Consider the following 18,739-nt stretch of genomic DNA (forward strand, 5'->3'; position numbering starts at 1 on the left):
ACTATCACAGCACTAGGAATGAGAGCAGTCAGCGCAGCTCCCAGTTGCCCTATATGGCAGTTAATTCTTTACCTCTCTCCCCCAAGAGTCCGTGACCTCCTTTATTTACCTGCCACCTGTTTGCACGTTGGCTGATGGGAAACAGCCTTAACTAGAAACCCTCAGAGAAGCTGGGAGTGGCTGGTTCATTCCCCCAAATGGCTGCCCCCACAGTCAGTCAGTGACCCACTTCCTAAGCCCAACGGTCTACTGAGAACTCGAGAACTGAGGTTCGCCTAAGTGTACTTACAAATCCTGGGAGGTTTGACTCCTGTCTGGGGTGACTCTTCGCTGCTGGGCTTGAGGTTGCTGAGAAATGATTAGAGATGATTTATTGTCAGAAGGGGATACCTTGTGGTGAAAGTCAAGGGGATGAGAAACAGTGCTGCAGTAATGAACAGATTTTTCGGCAATGTTTATGATCTCATTGCAAACTGCTTCCTGTGGTGGCCCCGAGATATCCAGAAACCCCCATAAAACAGTCAACATGGGGACAAAAAAAAAGAAAGAGAGGAAGAGATGTAACATTCCAGATGAAGCACATAAGTCCAGGAAAACAACAGAGTTGAAGATCCAGGTTAAAAAAATAGATATTCCAGTAGTGGAGTGCAGGAGGGATCCAGGCGTAAGCATGGAAAAAACAGGTAAGATACAGAAGAATTTGGGATTTAGTATGAATATTTAAAAAAAAAAAAAAGGCAGCAGCATAAAAGCCTGTAATTAGTCAGTAACTGTTACAAATGGAATAATTTCAGGATAGAAATGCAAGTATGTATCCCCAATCATGCACTAATATATTAATTTAATCCCACATGTAGGCAGAGTAGAAATATTGTCTCTAAATTCCTCTGCTTTTTTTTTTTGAGGGGAGAGGAGAGGGTGGCCTAACATCTCTCTCTACTACAACAGCCATATAATTCTTGTAAATAATGGCTCTGTGAGTTAACCAGGCATTACTCCAGTCTAGACTCTACAAATCAGTAAGAATTCTCTTTAGAAAAGCTACAGTCTTATTCAACAGGCATCTTACCACATAGCTCTTTTCAGATTCTGTGAGATCAGGTCCTGCTCTCAATGAATGATGAGAAGGCTGTGATCACCAAGCAAATTATAAGGGAGACATTTTAGCAGATGTCACATTGGAAAGGGTTCAAAATAAAAGTGTGAGCAAATACACAAACCACACCATCACATTCAATGACACCGGATACTCGTGGCCTATGGCCACCGAGTTTCCAAGACAACACGGTGGGTGCAGAGGAGAAAATGCAAGGTACAGAGTTAGAAGCAAGGATACAGGCAATGAAATGAGCAGCTGGGAACATGGCTGCAGTGAGGTGACAATGAACAACACAGGGCCCCCAGATTGGCAGGGAAGGGACACAGAAGGGCTCCCTTAAGGAACAGTTATGTCCCTCTGTAACCACGCACGTTGGTCCCCTTGCTCTCAGCTGGCAAGCGTCTATGGAAGGGCTGCTGTACCAAAAGCCTGTTCCACTTATTTTGACTGGGAACCTCCTCTGGCAGAGCAGGCTCATAAAAGTATCAGGTATGTATGCCATTTTCCCGTGCGTATAAAAAGAGCAACACTTTTGAAAAACTCCTAGGTAACATGTGACGTATCAGGTGAGACTGTTCCCCAGGAAAAACCTGCACATGATACACTCCAGCTAAGTATGCGATCGATGAGTTCTGATATCTCATGGGGCAGAGCTTGCTTCCAGAAACAGGATGGTGTGCCCTGACACAGTGGTAGAAATGAAACCATCACTCTTCACTCACCAGCTTAGGCCCCACATGCTGACATGGAAATAAGGTGCAATCATGGCCAAGCAGACCTGTCTTTTAAGTAAGGATCCTCTAGCACAGGCCAGGCCTTCACTGGAAGAATGTCTGGAATTATTTATCCCAGAGAGGATTCAAATCCAAGCTCTAAGAAGTCTCCCTAAATGAATATTTGAAGAGCCATCCTTGGAGAAACCCTCCAGGTAACGTGCAATAATAGTGAGTCACAGCAACTCCAGGGCCTTCTAGAAGAGCACTCAGATCTTTAGTGTGCGACCCACTTGTTTCACAGGAAGGCCCAGAGAGGGTGAGGGCCTCCCCTGAGGTCACCCAGCAAGTTAGTGGTAGACCTGCCTCCTGGATTCACCTACTGTCCTGCTGGACCTTCTCTTTCATCCTCGGACCATTTCCCACATTATTAAGTGTGCTCACTGACATTATTTTCAATGAGTCCCACAGCAACCCTGGAGACAGGCAGGACAGGGTTTATCATCCCGTTTTCTTTTAAAGCCCAGGAAGCGGATGCTCAGAGGGGTTTAGTGCATTCCCCAATGTCACACAGCTCCCCACCACACCATCCCTTCTCATCCATTAGCACGCCCTGCAGGACCAGCTTTTATCCCAGCCATCACTTCTATACTCTCGTCCTTTTGGAAAACCTTTTCAAATTCTCCAAACTGCAATCTCTCAAACCAGTGCCCTTGGACTCGGGGAGAAGAGACAGAACTGCAAGGGTTCTGCTCTTTAGAAGACGTCTCAGGACCCGTGGGCCTTTGCCAGGTGACTGGGAGCTGACCTTGTGTGGCCCCACTCACTGCCCATCCAGCCTCTGCATCAAGGCTTCTGCATAACAAAGGAAAATGATGACACTCCCAAGCATCTACTCTATGGGCTTCTATGTGGCAGCACTGAGTGGGTGATACCTACAGGCAGATTTTGACTTGATAGAAGGTAAAACTTTCTAAACGTGAGAGCGGTCCAATAGAAGGGACTGCCTCGAGGGGAAGGGAGTTGTCAGTCCCAGCAGCTGTTCAAGCTGAGGCTGTGTTGACTATTGCTGGATGGGATATTGTAGAGCACTCCTGCTCAAACGCGAATGTATGTCAGATCCACCTGGGATCCTGTTAAAATGCAGATTCTCATCTGACACATCTGGGATGCATCCTAAGACTGTTCATTTCTATTTGGTGGTGCCCATGCTGCGGGTCCACAGACCAACTCTGGGGAGCAAGGCTGAAGAGCACCTCAGTTATCCAATACTGAGATCCTTTAGCTACAGTGTGCCAAGACTGGTGGGTCTGGCTCACCTCATGAAAATAAAAGTTCTCAGACAAAATATTTCCAAACTCCAGCTGGTGGCCTAACAACCTCAGGTCAAGTGCAGTACAAAGAGAGGATGCAGACAATTTATTGACATGACCTCCAGTTTACCGAAGCCCCACAGCATCTTTCAAATCAACTTTAATCCTAAAGGAGTGACTGGAATCAGTCATCTAGCAAATATTTCACACTTAAATTTAAAAGAGGTCTGGTGAATCAGCTACATTAAGAACCACCTGATATTTTACTATCCTTTTTTTGTTGTTGTTGTTGGCTGAGCCGTGCGGCATGCAGTATCCTAGTTCCCCGACCAGGGATCAAACCCGTGCCCCCTGCGTTGGGAGCTCCGCATCTTAACCACTGGACCACCAGGGAGTTCCCACTGTCCCTTTCTTTTGTAAAGCATCTTTTTTTTAAAGTCGCTTTCAAAGCACATATAGGTCCCTTACCTCACATGACTTTTATACTCACCCTTTGACTTGGGGAGGCAGGTAAGGAAATTTTAAGGCTCATGGAATTCTGAAGATTTTCACAAGGTGGCAAAGCCACTGAGTACTGAACCCCTCAGGTTCTAGTCTCCATACACCACCTCCCTCTTGGCTCGTGATGGGGTAACTGGGTAAGGATGATAGCAACACCCAGCTTCTGCCTCTTCTGAAAACAGGCACTGTAACTTTTCTTGAATACTTTTCTTTGTGTAAAAGGTCCAGTGTGCAGTAATGGATATCATCCAATCATTAACTCAAGGATCCACAGTTCTGAAAAGGGATCCTGACCCAGCTAATACCCTCCTTGGACTCAGGTCATATGCAAACCAGAGGATGATCATCACCGCAGCCTTCACATCTAGACAAACTTAACATCTAGTACAAACTCAACTCATCCCTGAGAGGTCAGCTGGTTGCTTACTTAACGTCTGTGGAATAAATGAAGAAGGCAAGAAAAATATTTATCCTGTTAGGTCAGATTCAGTTTCTCCCTCTTTGAAATGCATTCCTTAGATTTAAGCCAAACATCTCATAGAGCGGAAATGTAAACCAGTTTTTTTTGGGGGGGTGGGGTGGGTGGAGTGGAGGTGGGTACAGCATGTGGACCTTCGGTGGAGATGGAAATCACTGATATCCATTACAGGGACTCGCCCTTCACTTTGAAGGCTGTTTGCCTTCAGACATTTTTTCCCTCTGGGTGTATGTTTTTTCTTTCCCTGGTCCCACTTTCTAACCATATACAGCTTTATATATCTCTTCCTCTGAACTTATGCTATCCAATAGGGTAGCCAGTAGCCACATGTATCCACTCAACACTTGAGATGGGGCCAGTATGAACTGTGCCATAAGTGTAAAATTATTTACACTTTTTACGAAATTATTTTTTACAAAGTTATTTCCCAAACTTAGTATAAAATGTAAAATAGCTCAACAATTATCCTGATTATATATTAAAATGATACTATTTTAGATATGTTTGGTTAAATCAAATATACTACTAAAATTAATTTCACTTACTCCATTTTACCACCAGAAAATTTTAAATTACATGCGTGACTCACGTTATATTTCTGCTGGCCCGTGATGCTGCTAAACCCTCCCGGGTCTTAGTGTACACCCTTCTTTAAGCCTAAAAGTGGACAAAGTTCTAACCAGGACCTCCACCAGGGCTGGGGATAAAGGGACTATTATCTCATGCTAAGTACATTTCAGACTCTTGGAAGTACATTCCAGTTTTTCACATGTTTAGAAAAACAGCCACCAGCACCCCCAGCCCCGCCCCACTGCACTGCCCTCCCGGATCAACAGTAAGCAGGTGATAGTTGCTGATCCAGAAACAGCTTTTCTTCCATATTTGCACACAGAAACACAAGTGGCCCTCTTGGCCTGGAGCTTTTGTTTCATCCTTCCGAGTAAGCAGCCCTTCATGTGTCCTTGCTCTGTGGCCCTGCTGCCTTTCTACCTTCAGTTCACAGCGGTCCCTCAGAAATCTGACCCTGCATCCCTGGGGCTGTTAATCCCTCTGGATCCACAAAAAACACCTGGTGCTCCTATGAGTTACTAAGCATTCTCTTCCAGCTCTGGGCGTGTGCCAAAGCCTTGAAGCTCAAAATAAAACGTCCACAGGCTAGAGGCCATCAGGAAGTCCTGGAGATGTGGACAGGGCAGAGGACTCCACCTCCACGTGGCCCCGAGCCCCTCTAGAAGCGGCACGAGTCTCTGCTCTCCTAACCTGCGTGGGTCTCTCAGAGGTGGCGTACCTCTGGTCATCACACACCCCGAATCTCCTCTCCTCAGACCTCACCTCTCTGGTGACCCATACTGGCCTCCCAGGGGACACTGGACTGGGAGGGACGAAACTGGGTTCCAGGACAGGGGCTCACAGTAATTTATTGATTTTTGAGCAAAATGCTTAACTTCTTTGGATTTCAAGTTCTTAGGAAAATAAGAGGCTTGGGCATGATTTACATAAACATCTTTTTTGGGTCTAAAGTTCTAATGTAGTAATTAGACTGTGCTCGTCCTATGAATTGAGAACCAGGGCTGGGCAAGGCTGACCTGGCTTAAGCGGGCCAGCACTCCACTCACTGCCCAGTGGAGATGGGGTGGAGGGCAGCTTTGACTGTCGCCTCCGGGTGGATGGAGAGCTCACTTCTGGCACTGTGGGAGGCGAGGAGCTGCCCGGATGGTGGAGGGAGAGGTGCAGCTCCTGGAAGACCACAGGCAAACTCTTCCAGAGGAGTTAGAAGACCTGAAAGATTTAGGCTCCTGGCTTTCAGCTCTAGGAAACCTCCGCAGGTCCTGCAGAACAGTCTGACTCCACTGAGTTTTCCTCCTGCATTTATTAAGAAAAAGATCCCAGCTTACATATAAAACTAATTACCACCAATTAGTTCAACTGCTTACCACCTAGACTCAATCTCCTTGCAGATCAGTCCACAGACAACACATCGGGGTTGTTGCAATGTGAATCTGATGACAGCACTAAACTTACATGCTCAGCCTTCTCATAGTCTGTGGTGGGGTATGTTTCTTTCCCAAAACAATCAGTCGAGTGATGGCAAATATGTATCCAAGTATGAAGGAACCAAAAGCTTTCCAAGAGGATGCCTTTGTACTCGAGAGGTAAGAGAGAATAACGAGAAGCAATGATTTACAGAGTGCAAATTCTAAATGTTCTAAATTCTGGATTTTACCAAAGTAAAATAATTCTTCCACCTTCTACTTTCTTCTCTCCCCCAACCCCATCTTCCTCTCTTAGGTGGAATGGAGTAAGAAGGATAAAATAAACGACTTTTGTTCCTTTTCCCTGTCAGCAAGTATTTATCGAGTCCCAGCTACTTGCTCAGTGCTAGGTGCATTCATCTCCAGGAAACCTCATTTAATCCTCACAACAACTCAATAAGGCAATCAATATTTACCTCATCTCACAAAACTAAGTCCCAACATGTCAGAGTTGGGAATTGAAGCGCCAGGACTTGAATCCCATTCTCTCTGACTCCAAGTTCCCTGCCCTCCCAACACACCCTGATCTGCCGGGCTGTGCTCTGCCCGAGGGGAGACGTCAGAATAGCTGTGAGGGAGGTGCCCATCAGGAGACCACCTTAAGTCGCCCCGTACTCTGCAGCTGGCATGAGCGCTTCTACTGCGATCCTCCATTTCTCCTAACACCTTTGTAGGGGTGGACACTGCAACTGCAGGTCTTAGTTCCCTGCACCTTAGGTGTTGAGTGCATACCTGCTGATCATTTTTCTAAGAACTGCAGCCAATGTCTCTCCATCCTGTACACTGTTGAACACCCTCTGTATGTATTTAGAGATTTCCCTTCTGAGTGACTCAAAGGAAAATGTTTCCCCTTATTAGGTGGGTATTTTAACATTTTTAATTTTCTTTTTGTTCTTGTAAGTTGCATCACATGCTTTCCCTTCTACTTCTGATTTCCATGCTCAAAGAGGGCCTATGCCTTTGTTCTCACCTTTCTGGGAACTAACCTAGTTTCCATGCAGTAAGGGATGTTCCCTCTGAGTTCACCGAAGCACATCTTCCTGTTGTCTTTCCCTCTCTCCTCTCCTTTCTCTAAGGCTGTAGTTTGTTCTTGTGCTTCTCAGATGCTTTGAAGACACAGAGCTTTCCTGAATACTTTTATTTAAACGTGATGCCCTCAGATTTTACCGTTTGATTGGCTTTCTCCTCTTTAGGACCCAAACTGACATCACACAGGTTTTGTCACTTTTCTCAGGCCTCAGTGTTGTCATTGTAAAAGTAGAATAGACTGGGGGTTCGTAACCTGGGCGGGGTGGGGGGGACTCCTAGGGAGCTCTCAGAATGATTCAGGTGTGAATCTCCTAAAACTTTATGCAAAATTGTGTGTGTGCCACCCTCTTTCCCAAACAACTGGCCTAGAGTCCTCGGCTAACCTCAGATTCTCAAAGGTCTGTGATCCAGAAAAGATTATGAGTCACTGGAGTAGATGATATTTAAAGATTCTTTTAAATTCAGAAATTCTGTGAGGATCTCTCACTCCATTGTAGGAGCTCTTAACAACCGAGTCTGGATGCCATTCTGCAAACAGTGCTTCTATCTTGGGGAAAGCTCAGAAAATATTTGATGCTAATGGTGGAGATTTCCAACATGATATTCCCCTTCACTTTCTTGACCAATTGTCCTAAACCTTCTTGGCCAAAATTTACACGCAACAAGATCCAAGAACTTAGTTGATAATTCTGAACTCTTGGGCAGTTTGAATGTGTCTGTGCGTATGTCTTTGTCCAGTTGGTTAAGTTGTCCCTCAGAAAACAAAAGGGAAAGCTTTTATTTTTCTGTTGTGAAAGTCCACAGGTCTGTCATAAACCCCCTCCTTAAAATTCTGTATTTGTTCTTTTTCTCTCCTTGTAACTGAAATTCACAGGATTTTTAGCTAGTCATAGAGTATCAAAGCTAACAGGAAGTTATCTTTGTCTGAATCTTTTGTTTATGGATGAGGAAGCTGCCAGAGAAGGGAAGTGATTCACCCGAAGACACACAGCAGGCTCATGACACAGCGGGAGCTAGAGCCCAGGAATCCTGGCCTTCAGTGCAGCACTCTTCCCAACGATCCTGGCTTCCCCTAAACGCTCCCTACCTCTCATTCACCCCTTTCTGCTGTTCAGAGAACAGCCACCTAAAAACACGAGCAAGCAACCCAATGTCACATCAGTTTGGGAGTCTACAAAGGAGTGAAAAGTCAAACTCTTTCACAATGAAGTGCTCGCACAGCTGCAGAGATGGGGCCAGCGGGATGGGCTGGACAGGTGACTCAGGAGAAGGAAAGCAGCAAAGCAGGGACTAACGCCAGTTAGGGAATACGCTGATGAGCAATTAGCAAGGGTCACAGGACTCGAGGAAGATGACCAGACACATTGTGAGAAGGTGCTGATCAGTATGCACACGAGGCACCAATCGGCCCTCCAAGCTCTGCTCCCAGCCCCTCCTAGCCACCTGCGGAAGCGTCAGCCAGCGAGACCAGGAACCCACAACTCCCCTCCCTCCTTTCACGTGCCTACCCCTGGGGCTTGGCTGGGCTATTTGCTTGCCTTGAACGCCGCCCTCCTGCTGTTCACCTATCATAAAACTCCCAGTTCTTTAAGCCCCAGATCAAAAGCCGCTTTTCTCTTAAAGTCTTTCCATCTTCCTCTTCCTGCTGCTTATTATTTCTTCCCATCTCGAACTCTCAGAGCGAACTGTTTGTGACCCTCCTTCCCTGTCTGCGTTATAATTGTGAACATGTCTTATTCCCCCAGTGGAGCTCATACACTCCTTTAGTTGGGGTCAGTCATACTGTATTCTTTCTTTCACTCAAAAAATATTCATTGAGTGCCTTCCGTACCACAGGGGTTCTAGAAGGTCCCTAATGCTCTAATGGTGACAGACAAACAAAGGGACAAATACAATAGAGCTGATAAATGCCCCCTTAGGTCAGGTGCAGGGGGCTGTGAAAACACAAAGTCCAGCACTTAATCTAGTCTTGCAGGGGGAGGGAAAAGTTGTCAGGAAAGGCTTCCTGGAAGGAGTAACATCTAAGTGGAAAAGTGAAGGACAGGTGGGAATTTCCCAGACATACAAAGCAGGGGAGGCTTTGGAAGGTGAGGCTGGCTTGCTGTCGGGCCAGATCACATGGGGCCTTCCTAAGCCACGAAGGAGGAGAGACCTTCCTGAGAGCAAAGGGGAGCCCCTGACGACCTCTGTGCCTCTTGCAGCACTTAGCACAGTGCCTGGAACATCCTAGATGCTTGAATGGAAGAGGCAATGGTCATAACATTTCCCAATGTCTTTTCATGCTCTCAGGTTAAATTCCCTCGACTTATGGGTCAGATACTCAACCTAGCTTCCCAACAGTGATAACAAAATTGAACTGCTGGTTTAGCACCGCACAGCAAGGACAAGAGTGGCTGGCAATTTTCCTGATAACACAAACTGGTCTGAAATGCATTTATTCAAATAAGTGACACAGCCTGAGATCACATCTTGTGACTGGATCGCCAGAGAATACCTGTCATGCAAGCCCTTCCCATCTTTAGCTCTGTCATCCAAAGAGGCCCTCAGGAGGCAGAAAGCTTCTTATGCAGGACCTCATTTCCCCGGTTGCCATCCTGCCCCCAGTGCCAGGAGGGGAAGGTGAAGGGGCTTGGGAGGGAGTGTGTGGGCAGGAGCCCTTTTCACACAACCCCCAGCTCTCAACAGGGAGCGAGACCGGTGCCGTGGAGAAGGGGCTTGTGCTGGGAGAGCAGGAGGAAGGGAGGGGACAGGAAGTGGTGCACTTGGGGTCTGGAAGCCCACCAAGAAAGGAAAATCAGTTTCCAACAAGCCTGGCTTTCTGTGTTGCCAGCCCCCTCCTCTCCTTGTTAGGAAGCGGGAAGCGCGTACCCCTAATCTCACCCGAGCGCCATGCGCACTTCCTGTGCACACTGGGTCCTGGCGTCAGGCCGCGGTGACTCACTGCTCACCATAACGAGGCCTCCAGGCCCCACGCGCTGACTTAGAACATTTACAGAATTGTTCCTGTGTTGAGACATTCACTTCTTTTCAACCAGCCACTTCACCCCCTCTCCCCCAGCGAACTATTCTTTCCTTGACTGGACACACCCTTCTTTCCTCACAGAACACCCCTTCCAGGAGCACCTGCTCCCGGGCCAGGTAAAACCCTCCCCTCCCCGGGTATTCTCTTTCCTCAGGCCCACACTATTCACTTTAGGGAGCCTTCCCACATGCCAGGCACCACACCCACCTCATTTAATCCTTACACTGCCCTGCGAGGGAGAGACGAGTTCCACTCCTACTTTGCATGGGAGAAAACCAGTGAGGAGGCTAAGCTCGATTACTTATCATTATCCCACACTGTCCTTCTCCGCAGCAATGATGCCCCACTCCCCGCCACAGGCTGGGGCTGCAGGTCTGCCCTCACCTGTGCTTTAGGCCGCTGGACTCCTGCAGCCTCCAATCACAACTCTACTGCTGTGTCCTCCAGTCTCACTGAAACATAAGGCTCCTCAAGGGCAGGGATGAGATAACCCCTGTATCCTGCCCAGAGGCTGGTGTCTACAGGCCTTGAATCAATTATTTGTTGAATGAGTAAATGACACTTTTAAGGGAAACTGGGATTGCAGGTCTGAGGATCAAGCAGAGTCTATCATGGGCATTGTGCACAGTAGATAATAAATGATTTGGAGACATCTTCACGAATTCTATCTGGTTCGAAAAACATTCTAGAATGTTCTCAGTTCCAGAAGCAGCTCTCCATCACCCAAAGAGGATAGCTTCCATTTGTAAAGTGCTGACATGTTCCGTTCCCAGCCCCTGTGCTTAGCACTTTACATGCATCACTTCGTGGAATCCTCTCAACCAGACTGTGAGGTAGGTGTCAATCTCCATTTTATGGATGAGGAAACAGAAGCTCAGAGAGGGGAAGTAACTCACTCCCAAGTCACTGGACAGTAGAGGTGAGCAGGCATTCAAACCCGGCTGCTTCAGAGAAGCTACCAAGATCTTTGACTTCTGGGGTAGTAAACAACATAGCCAAAATTAGAACCGTGATCTAACTGCCAAGTTCATCTCCCCCTGCCCCCAAATTTTCAGCCCTCAAAACATCCTAGGGCCGCCCTGGTCCAAACCCCCAAATCCTGATAGCTGACCCGGAGAGAAAATGGGACAGTCACCTAAAAACCTGGCCTGCCATTCAAGGAGCCCAGCACTGGGCCACTCCCCCCAGAACCAAAACGCACTTGCTCTGCAGCGAACAAGTCAGCTCCCACACAAACACGAGACAGGACGAAGCCCTGACGGGGCTGAGCGCTGGCAGGCAGAGCACCATGGGTTAACGGAAACGAAGCGTGTCGCACACAAAACCAAATCACACGGAGCCAAACCAAAGCCTGGTGTTCTCAGCTGTGTTGGGGCCGACCGAGGATCATCTCCCAGGCACGACTGGGCCGGGAGGAAGGCCTTCCTTCTCGTGGGCTTTTGCACCAGCCCAGGAGGTACCCAACGTGGGGGTCGCTTCTGAATCACCTTGAGAGGCCAGAATACAGACTGTCCCTTGCCTCCACTGTCCCAGCCCTGACACCTTAACGGAAGACCCCTCCGTTCCCTCCTGGGTCATATTTTTGTTCCCAGGAAAGCAAACAGCTCTCACGGGCGTCCACGCGGCCAGGGGTGAGCCCACCCTGCCGGCCAAGACACCCGGGCACACGTGGTCATGCTGCAGGCCTACCTCGCTCGCGGCAGTCCGAGCGGCCTTCCTCTCGGCCGGCTCGCCACCTCTCTGCAGCTCTGAGGGCTCAGCCTCCCTTCCCGGGAAAGGGCTACCCCGGGGCTTGCGGGGCCGGCTCTCCTCTGGGGTGTGGAGCTCTGTGGGTCTCTGTTCGGTGCTCAGACACCTGACCACGTCTGACGGTCTCAGGCAGCTCTTCTTAGAGATGGCGGGTCCACCCGGGCATCTCTCACCTGCCTCCCTGTCTGCTTTCCTCTCACGTGCTCCACTTCCTTCTCGCCACGGCTGCCGCTCACCCTGGCTGCTAAAGGCGTCGCTAAGCTCCGAGATGACCCTGTCTGAGCGCCCAAGCCTCGGCTGGGAGAAGCTATCCTCGAGGACCCCTGGAGGTGGCACGTGGGTACCACCATCTCCGCTGGCGTGGAGGGAGGTCTGGGCACCGGGCGCCAGGGAGCAGGCTTTGTGCGGGGGAGGCAGGGCCAGCAGGGAGACTGCTGAGCGTGGGGTGGCCCGGGCCGACCAGCCAGAACGGGGGAGGCTGAGGGTGAGGGAGGAGCTGGGCCTCGCCCACAAGGCCAGGGGTTCAGGGCTATAGACAGAAGCCTCTGGCAGAGGAGGCAAGGGTGGGGTCAGGGCCAGAGGCCGCCTGCTCGGGACTCCTACGGTCAGCGAGATCCACTCAGAGGTGACAGCGTGCATCTCAGGGGACAGGGCTCGGTGGGCGTGGGGCAGAGATGAGGGGGCTGGCGTGATGAGCTTGCTGTGACCGGGAAACTTCAAAAGAAAAGGAGAGAGAGGAAAACAAAAGAAAGAAGCAAAAGGCACAACTGTCAGCACAGAGAAGAAAAGAGGAAAATAATCACAAAGAATATATGGAGAAGGGTGAAATGGAGAGGCAGAGCAGGACACTCTGGTGTCCAAAAAGGAAATCACCTGCTTAGGTTGGGAGAGAAACTGGGATGTGGGTGCATGCGTGTGGATGCGCGGGTGTGTGCAGGCGGGGGGAGGATGGAGAAGCACGCGGTACGGAGATGGGAGAAAGGGTCTCATCAGGGCGGGAACAGATGGTGCCGGCTGGTCTGCAGAATCAGACTCGTAAAGGGACACGCTGGAAGCTCCCCACCTCACCCCACCCCACTGCCTCTGCCAATGCAGCCTTGACCCAGAGCCATGAGGAGAAAAAGGTGGCCTGGTTGAACCACTGTGCTGTATACCTGACACTAATATAATACTGTATGTCAACTAGGCTTCAATAAAAAAAGTTTAAAAAGGCCTGCCATTGCTCTGACCCTTCTTGGGCTTTTATTCTCTCTAGGGGGGGCTCAGCAGAGAGCCTTCCAGAGAGGAGTATGAGTAGCACAGTCATCTTGTTTTATAATTGTGCTTGGCTACAGTCAAGCGAAAAATCTAGTTGAGTTCCCCATGCTATGACGAAGCAGGATGCCCTGCGCCTGGCTCACACCCTTCTCCTCGAGAGATCATAGGATCTGGATCTCGCTGTGCAGGAAGCCCTGGGTCAGCCCGTCTCATGCTTTCTGCCAAGAACCATCTCCTGGGGTCAGCAATGGCAGGTGGGAGAGGAGGAAATGATTAGAAGATGAGAGAAAAGAGGCACCATCCAAGGGTCCCCAGGTCCTGCTCTCATTTCTCTGGCCATACTCCCTGTAACTTACCACTTCTGGTCAGTCTGTTTCACAAGAAGTCACCCCACTGTGTCTCTCCTGAAACCAAGGTCTGATTTTTTTCTTGGCTTTGGGAAAGTGGGGATGGGTTTGGGATAATTTATATTTTAAAACAAGTTTGTTCACAATTAATGTTCAGGGAAGCAAAGATCTTATGACGCCTATAAATCTACTTCTTTTCAGCCCAGTATAGACAGAGACACTGTAAGTCCCTTTTCCCGCCCGGTTCTTGATTGCAAAGAATACTCTGAATCCAGTCTATGGGTCTGAGGATGAGCACATGAAATTCTCTTTCAATCTTTGTCTTCTACAGGCCAATCTTGACCAGTAAGATGACTAAGAGAACCATACTGGCCATGGTATGTATGGGACAGTGGTGGTATCCAGACAACCAGCTTCCCCCAGGAAGGGATACTCCCAGAACAGAGTTTTGGACCAACTGATAATGGCGCTTATTTCTCTCTCCCTAATCATCTTATCCCCAGAGCAATCACCTTAAGCCCTTCCTTTTCTCCAAGATAATATCTCTCCCACCAAGTTCTTGAAAAATGCCATTTGTACACATGAAAACAAACCCTGGTGTGTATACTCTGCACTGCTGCAGATGGTTCTTAATCACAGTGTTGCAGTACCACCCCAGAGGGGGCTGTGTGCTATTAGCACTGAGGTTTGTCGTGCTGAGTGTGAAAACCAGCGGCGAGAAGCTGAAGTACCTGAGGGCTTGCAGTGGCACTACGACTTGGGGAGGAGGAGAAAGGCAGGTCGATGTAATCCACGGGGTTCTTCACCAACGGCCGTTTGATCACGTCCACATAGGTGATGGGGAAGATGCCTTGCCGGGATGTCCCTGGGATCCTCCCTTCGTACCAGTTCTCGTCCACCTGTCGAAGCAGCGTGATCCTCTCGCCCTGCAAGACACAGAAAGGCAAGGGTCCTTGTCCTCGCAGGCCTTGGCACGTCTGAGGCCCCTGCCTGTACCTTGTGCTCTCCTGCATTATTTATTACATTCTTTGTTCAGAAAAACCCTCTTTGCTAGACCTGGATGGAATTTGTTATCACTGGGATGGAGATGTTAACAGCAGAAGAGATACCTGGAGGCTGTTAAGCTTGGTCTTTACATATTTTGGTAAAGGAGAAGGTCAGACTCATTCTCGCAAGCTAACAGGCAAACGTAGTATTTTTGACTCATCTAATGCAAAACAGACAGATATACAATCTTCTTCTCTAAGGTAAAGGTTTTTGGGGTTCTTTTTCTTTTTTTATGTAATTTTATTTTTTCCTGTATTATTACAGAAAAATTAAAACATAAACATGAGGCAGAAAATAATCATTACCATAATATTATCACTTGGGGGTAACCATTGTTAATATTGTGGTGTAGATAATTCCATGTGAATTAGACTTGCACATACTTTTTTCTTATGAAAACCGAATATGCACTCTATTCCCCTTTCCAACTTGCTTTTTTATACTCAATAACATACAGTGAACCTCCTTATTTATCAAGAAATATAATTCTACATTTTTCCTGGCAGTGCACAGCTTAATGGCCCACTGCAGGATGTTCTATTGTACATACATATAATGGTTTAATTATTGGTCTCCTGATGTAGGGCAATTAGGTTGCTTCCAGTGTTTCTCTTTTCTATAAGCTGGCTCATTTTTTTCCCAAGGCATAAGCTCACTTCCCTCAATCCTCAGTAAAATTAGTAACTTTAATAATACCTTCAGCCAGTAGAGAATTTTGGCATGTAAAGAGAGCGTCTGAATTCGTGGGAAGGACAGTGTCTCTGCACAGCTTAACTGTGTTCAAAATAAGCATGAGTGCCTTGAAGGCAATGATAACACTGTCATATCCTGCTCAGTGAGCCCCAACTAGATGCCACGTGTCACACCGGGGGCTTCACTGAGGCTGTTTCATTAAATCCTCTCACAGCAGCTCTGGAAGAGGGCCATTTATCTTCATTTTACATATGAAAAATCACAGCTCTGAACAATTATTTAACTCCCCCAAAGCCACACAGCTGATAACCTATGACTCTTGGCTTCAAAGTTTCTCAGACTTCTCCTGGACTTCCTTTTCTCCACATTAATGTTGTACCGCCTACTTACAAACACAGCACTTCTCACGTTACTAGGTGCTCGATAAACACTGAATGCGGTTTATAAAAGAGGTAGGCCTGTGATTCCGGAAATCATGGACCTTTCATTAGTGAACTCAATGTAGGGCTTGTTTTTTTAATACTTCATCGCAGAAATCCTCCAACTGCCCTCTGTGCAATCCTTGATGGGGCACGGAGCTTGGGGGCACGACAGCCTCACCACAATGGCCACCGCTGCAGTGCCCCATCCCCACGATGACAGCGCCACCCAGCGGGGCCCCCTGGTGTGGGATGAGAGGGCAGCTTACCTTTCTGAAGGACATCTCCACTTGGGTATCACCATTAAAGTTAAACTTGGCGATAGCTTCGCCATATTCCAGAACCTGCACTGGTGCCAGCTTTTTGGGCTGAGCCTTCTCAGCAGGAGGAAGAAGCTGAGAAAGGAAAAAAGAGGCGAAGGAGAATGGAAAAGAGAAGAAAGCAGAGAAATGAAAGGAGGAAACAAAACACAGGTTAAATGAATTGTGCTTTGGGCACGACCAGGCTTTTCCTTAGATAGAGAAAGAGCCAGAGTACCTCGATGTAGGTGCGGGGGAAGATCCCCACCCGACCGTGGTGCTCTCCTTCATACCAGTTCTGATCGATCTGCTTATAAATGTACACGACGTCTCCCTTCTGCAGAGGAAGCTCCCTGTGGACAGAGGGTCACAGCATCTTACCAGATGTCCCAATGTGTGTAAGATTAAGATGCTCCTTGTTTTAGCAAAAGGAGACTTCGAGTGAGGTCAAAGGGGACAAGTTACGGAAGAGGCGGCTCCATATGTGGATGCGAGAACCCCACTATTCAGGAAACTGCAGCATATTTGGCATTTTTCCAGTCTTGTGGGATGAAGGTTAACTTTCAAACTGACAACCACTTGAAAGTGCCCAGACACCTTATTAGTTTGTTGTGGTCTCCCCAATGTATTTTTTGTCAATGCTGTCTTATGCTCAGAATATTCATGCAACACACAGTGATGCACCCAGCAGTCTTAGCTGCTGTTCATGAATGAAAAATGTTTCCTTCTAGATACTTTCACTACCCTCTTCTATGCCCTAGAAATGCATGCCTTCATTACCCATGACGTTTAAATTACCCTCAAATTGTTTGTGACATACTGATATCCTTTTATCATTCTATCCGTTTAGCCATCCATCCACCACTCATTTCATTACCCATTCATCCATCCATCCATTATCATGCAGTAGAAACGCTCTGATGTTCGGCAGATCTGGGTTCAAAACCCAGTTATACCATTTACCAGCTCTGGTACCTTGGGCAAGACACTTAATCTCTCTGAGATAATTTTCTTTATCTGAAAATAGGAGCTAACTCAGAGTTGTTGGAGAATTCAGCAACAAACTACAAATAAAACACCTAGCATGGTGCCTGTTACACAGTTAACACTCAGTAAATGTTAATTCACTTGCTTTTCAACATGGAAAAGGGATCTTGGGAAGAAAAGTGGATTTTCCTTCAAATGTTCTTCATGCCCCTTTTCCACTTGTCCATATACATCCCTTTGTTTGCCTCAATAATATGTTAACCGCTAACCAGGACTCCATTTTAAAAACTGAGAGAGAAAGATAAATTTTAAGCAACACAAAAACTGTACCTTGAAATTTTCTTGCATTAAAAAAAAAAAAATGGGGCTTCCCTGGTGGCGCAGTGGTTAAGAATCTGCCTGCCGATGCAGGGGACACGGGTTCGAGCCCTGGTCCAGGAAGATCCCACATGCCGTGGAGCAACTAAGCCCGTGTGTCATAACTACTGAGCCTGCACTCTAGAACCCGCAAGCCGCAACTACTGAGCCCTCGTGCCACACCTACTGAAGCCCGCATGCCTAGAGCCCGTGCTCCGCAACAAGAGAAGCCACTGCAAGGAGAAGCCCGCACACCGCAACGAAGAGTAGCCCCCGCTCGCCGCAACTAGAGAAAGCCCACGCGCAGCAACAAAGACCCAACGCAGCCAAAAAAATGCACTCTAGAACCCGCAAGCCGCAACTACTGAGCCCTCGTGCCACACCTACTGAAGCCCGCATGCCTAGAGCCCGTGCTCCGCAACAAGAGAAGCCACTGCAAGGAGAAGCCCGCACACCGCAACGAAGAGTAGCCCCCGCTCGCCGCAACTAGAGAAAGCCCACGCGCAGCAACAAAGACCCAACGCAGCCAAAAAAAGAAAAAATGACCTAGATCTTTTCCATTTGCCTCAAACCAACAGCATGGAAAGACAGGACTCTGACTGCAATTTGGAGGGGGTGTGCCTGCTTTGCAGTGTGCCAGGAAGTCCCACGGTACGTGAGGGATGCTGGCTAAACAAAGGGGCACATCTGGAAAACCACACAAAGTCAGCACTGTGCTGGATGAGAGAACAAGGCAGCCTGTGTAGGTCTTGCACTGGTAGGCAGGATTCTAACCCTAAAAAGTCCTGTGAAGGGGATCTGGGGCATTTGTCTCTGGAAGAAAGAAGGTCTTTGGCCAAATTCTTGCCATAGCCCTCCCTGGGGGAGTTCTGAATCCTCCCCTCCATTTACTCCCAACTATGGACACACAGATGAGCAGAACCCTCAGAATATCCACCCCTGCTGGAGATCTGCAGGCTCCAAACTCTGCCACCCTAAGTGACTCGCGGGTCACTTAGGCACAAGGCAAGGTCTGGTAGTAACAAGGTTTGGGAAACAATAATATGATGTACTTTAGATCTTTTCTGGAGTGTCGCCATGTACATCAGCACAGTGGAAGCTTGGAGAAAGTCCTGTGGGACAGAAAACCTGTTTAACTTGGTTGAAACGAGCGCTCCCACAGAACACTTTTTTGAGTTACATACTATGGAGGAAAACAGAACCCAGTGACTGGAGGTGTTTAAAATATTCAAGTCTATGGGTCTTTTGTTTTCTCTTTAAAACGTTTTATTAACTTTTCTTGGGAGGCAACGTGGTACAATGAAAGCACTGGGTCAGGAGGAAGGAGCCCCGTGCCCAGCATGAGCAACGCTGGTAAACGGTGATGAGTTCTGTCTATCTTAGCCTTCTCACCTGT

At 48.0% G+C, this 18,739-nt stretch overlaps 1 protein-coding gene across 45 annotated transcripts in view; it reads right to left on the reverse strand.

The window, feature by feature from the left end:
* SORBS1 (sorbin and SH3 domain containing 1) overlaps positions 1–18,739 on the reverse strand; it is a 221,161-nt gene that overhangs the window by 8,743 nt on the left and 193,679 nt on the right. For 28 of the 45 annotated variants that reach the window (XM_055081458.1, XM_055081454.1, XM_055081469.1 and 25 more), the window contains 6 exons: positions 16,238–16,352; positions 15,970–16,095; positions 14,273–14,467; positions 11,878–12,651; positions 1,070–1,129; positions 290–480 (listed from right to left, as the gene is read on the reverse strand). In XM_055081458.1, the coding sequence (XP_054937433.1) occupies positions 290–480; positions 1,070–1,129; positions 11,878–12,651; positions 14,273–14,467; positions 15,970–16,095; positions 16,238–16,352 (1,461 nt within the window). Of the gene's footprint in view, positions 1–289; positions 481–1,069; positions 1,130–10,572; positions 11,163–11,877; positions 12,652–14,272; positions 14,468–15,969; positions 16,096–16,237; positions 16,353–18,739 lie in introns of those variants that run through there. The other 17 variants (XM_055081477.1, XM_055081483.1, XM_055081484.1 and 14 more) reach the window with 4 other exon arrangements.

Source organism: Physeter macrocephalus, chromosome 20 (assembly GCF_002837175.3).
Source record: "Physeter macrocephalus isolate SW-GA chromosome 20, ASM283717v5, whole genome shotgun sequence".
Classification (NCBI taxonomy): domain Eukaryota; kingdom Metazoa; phylum Chordata; class Mammalia; order Artiodactyla; family Physeteridae; genus Physeter; species Physeter macrocephalus.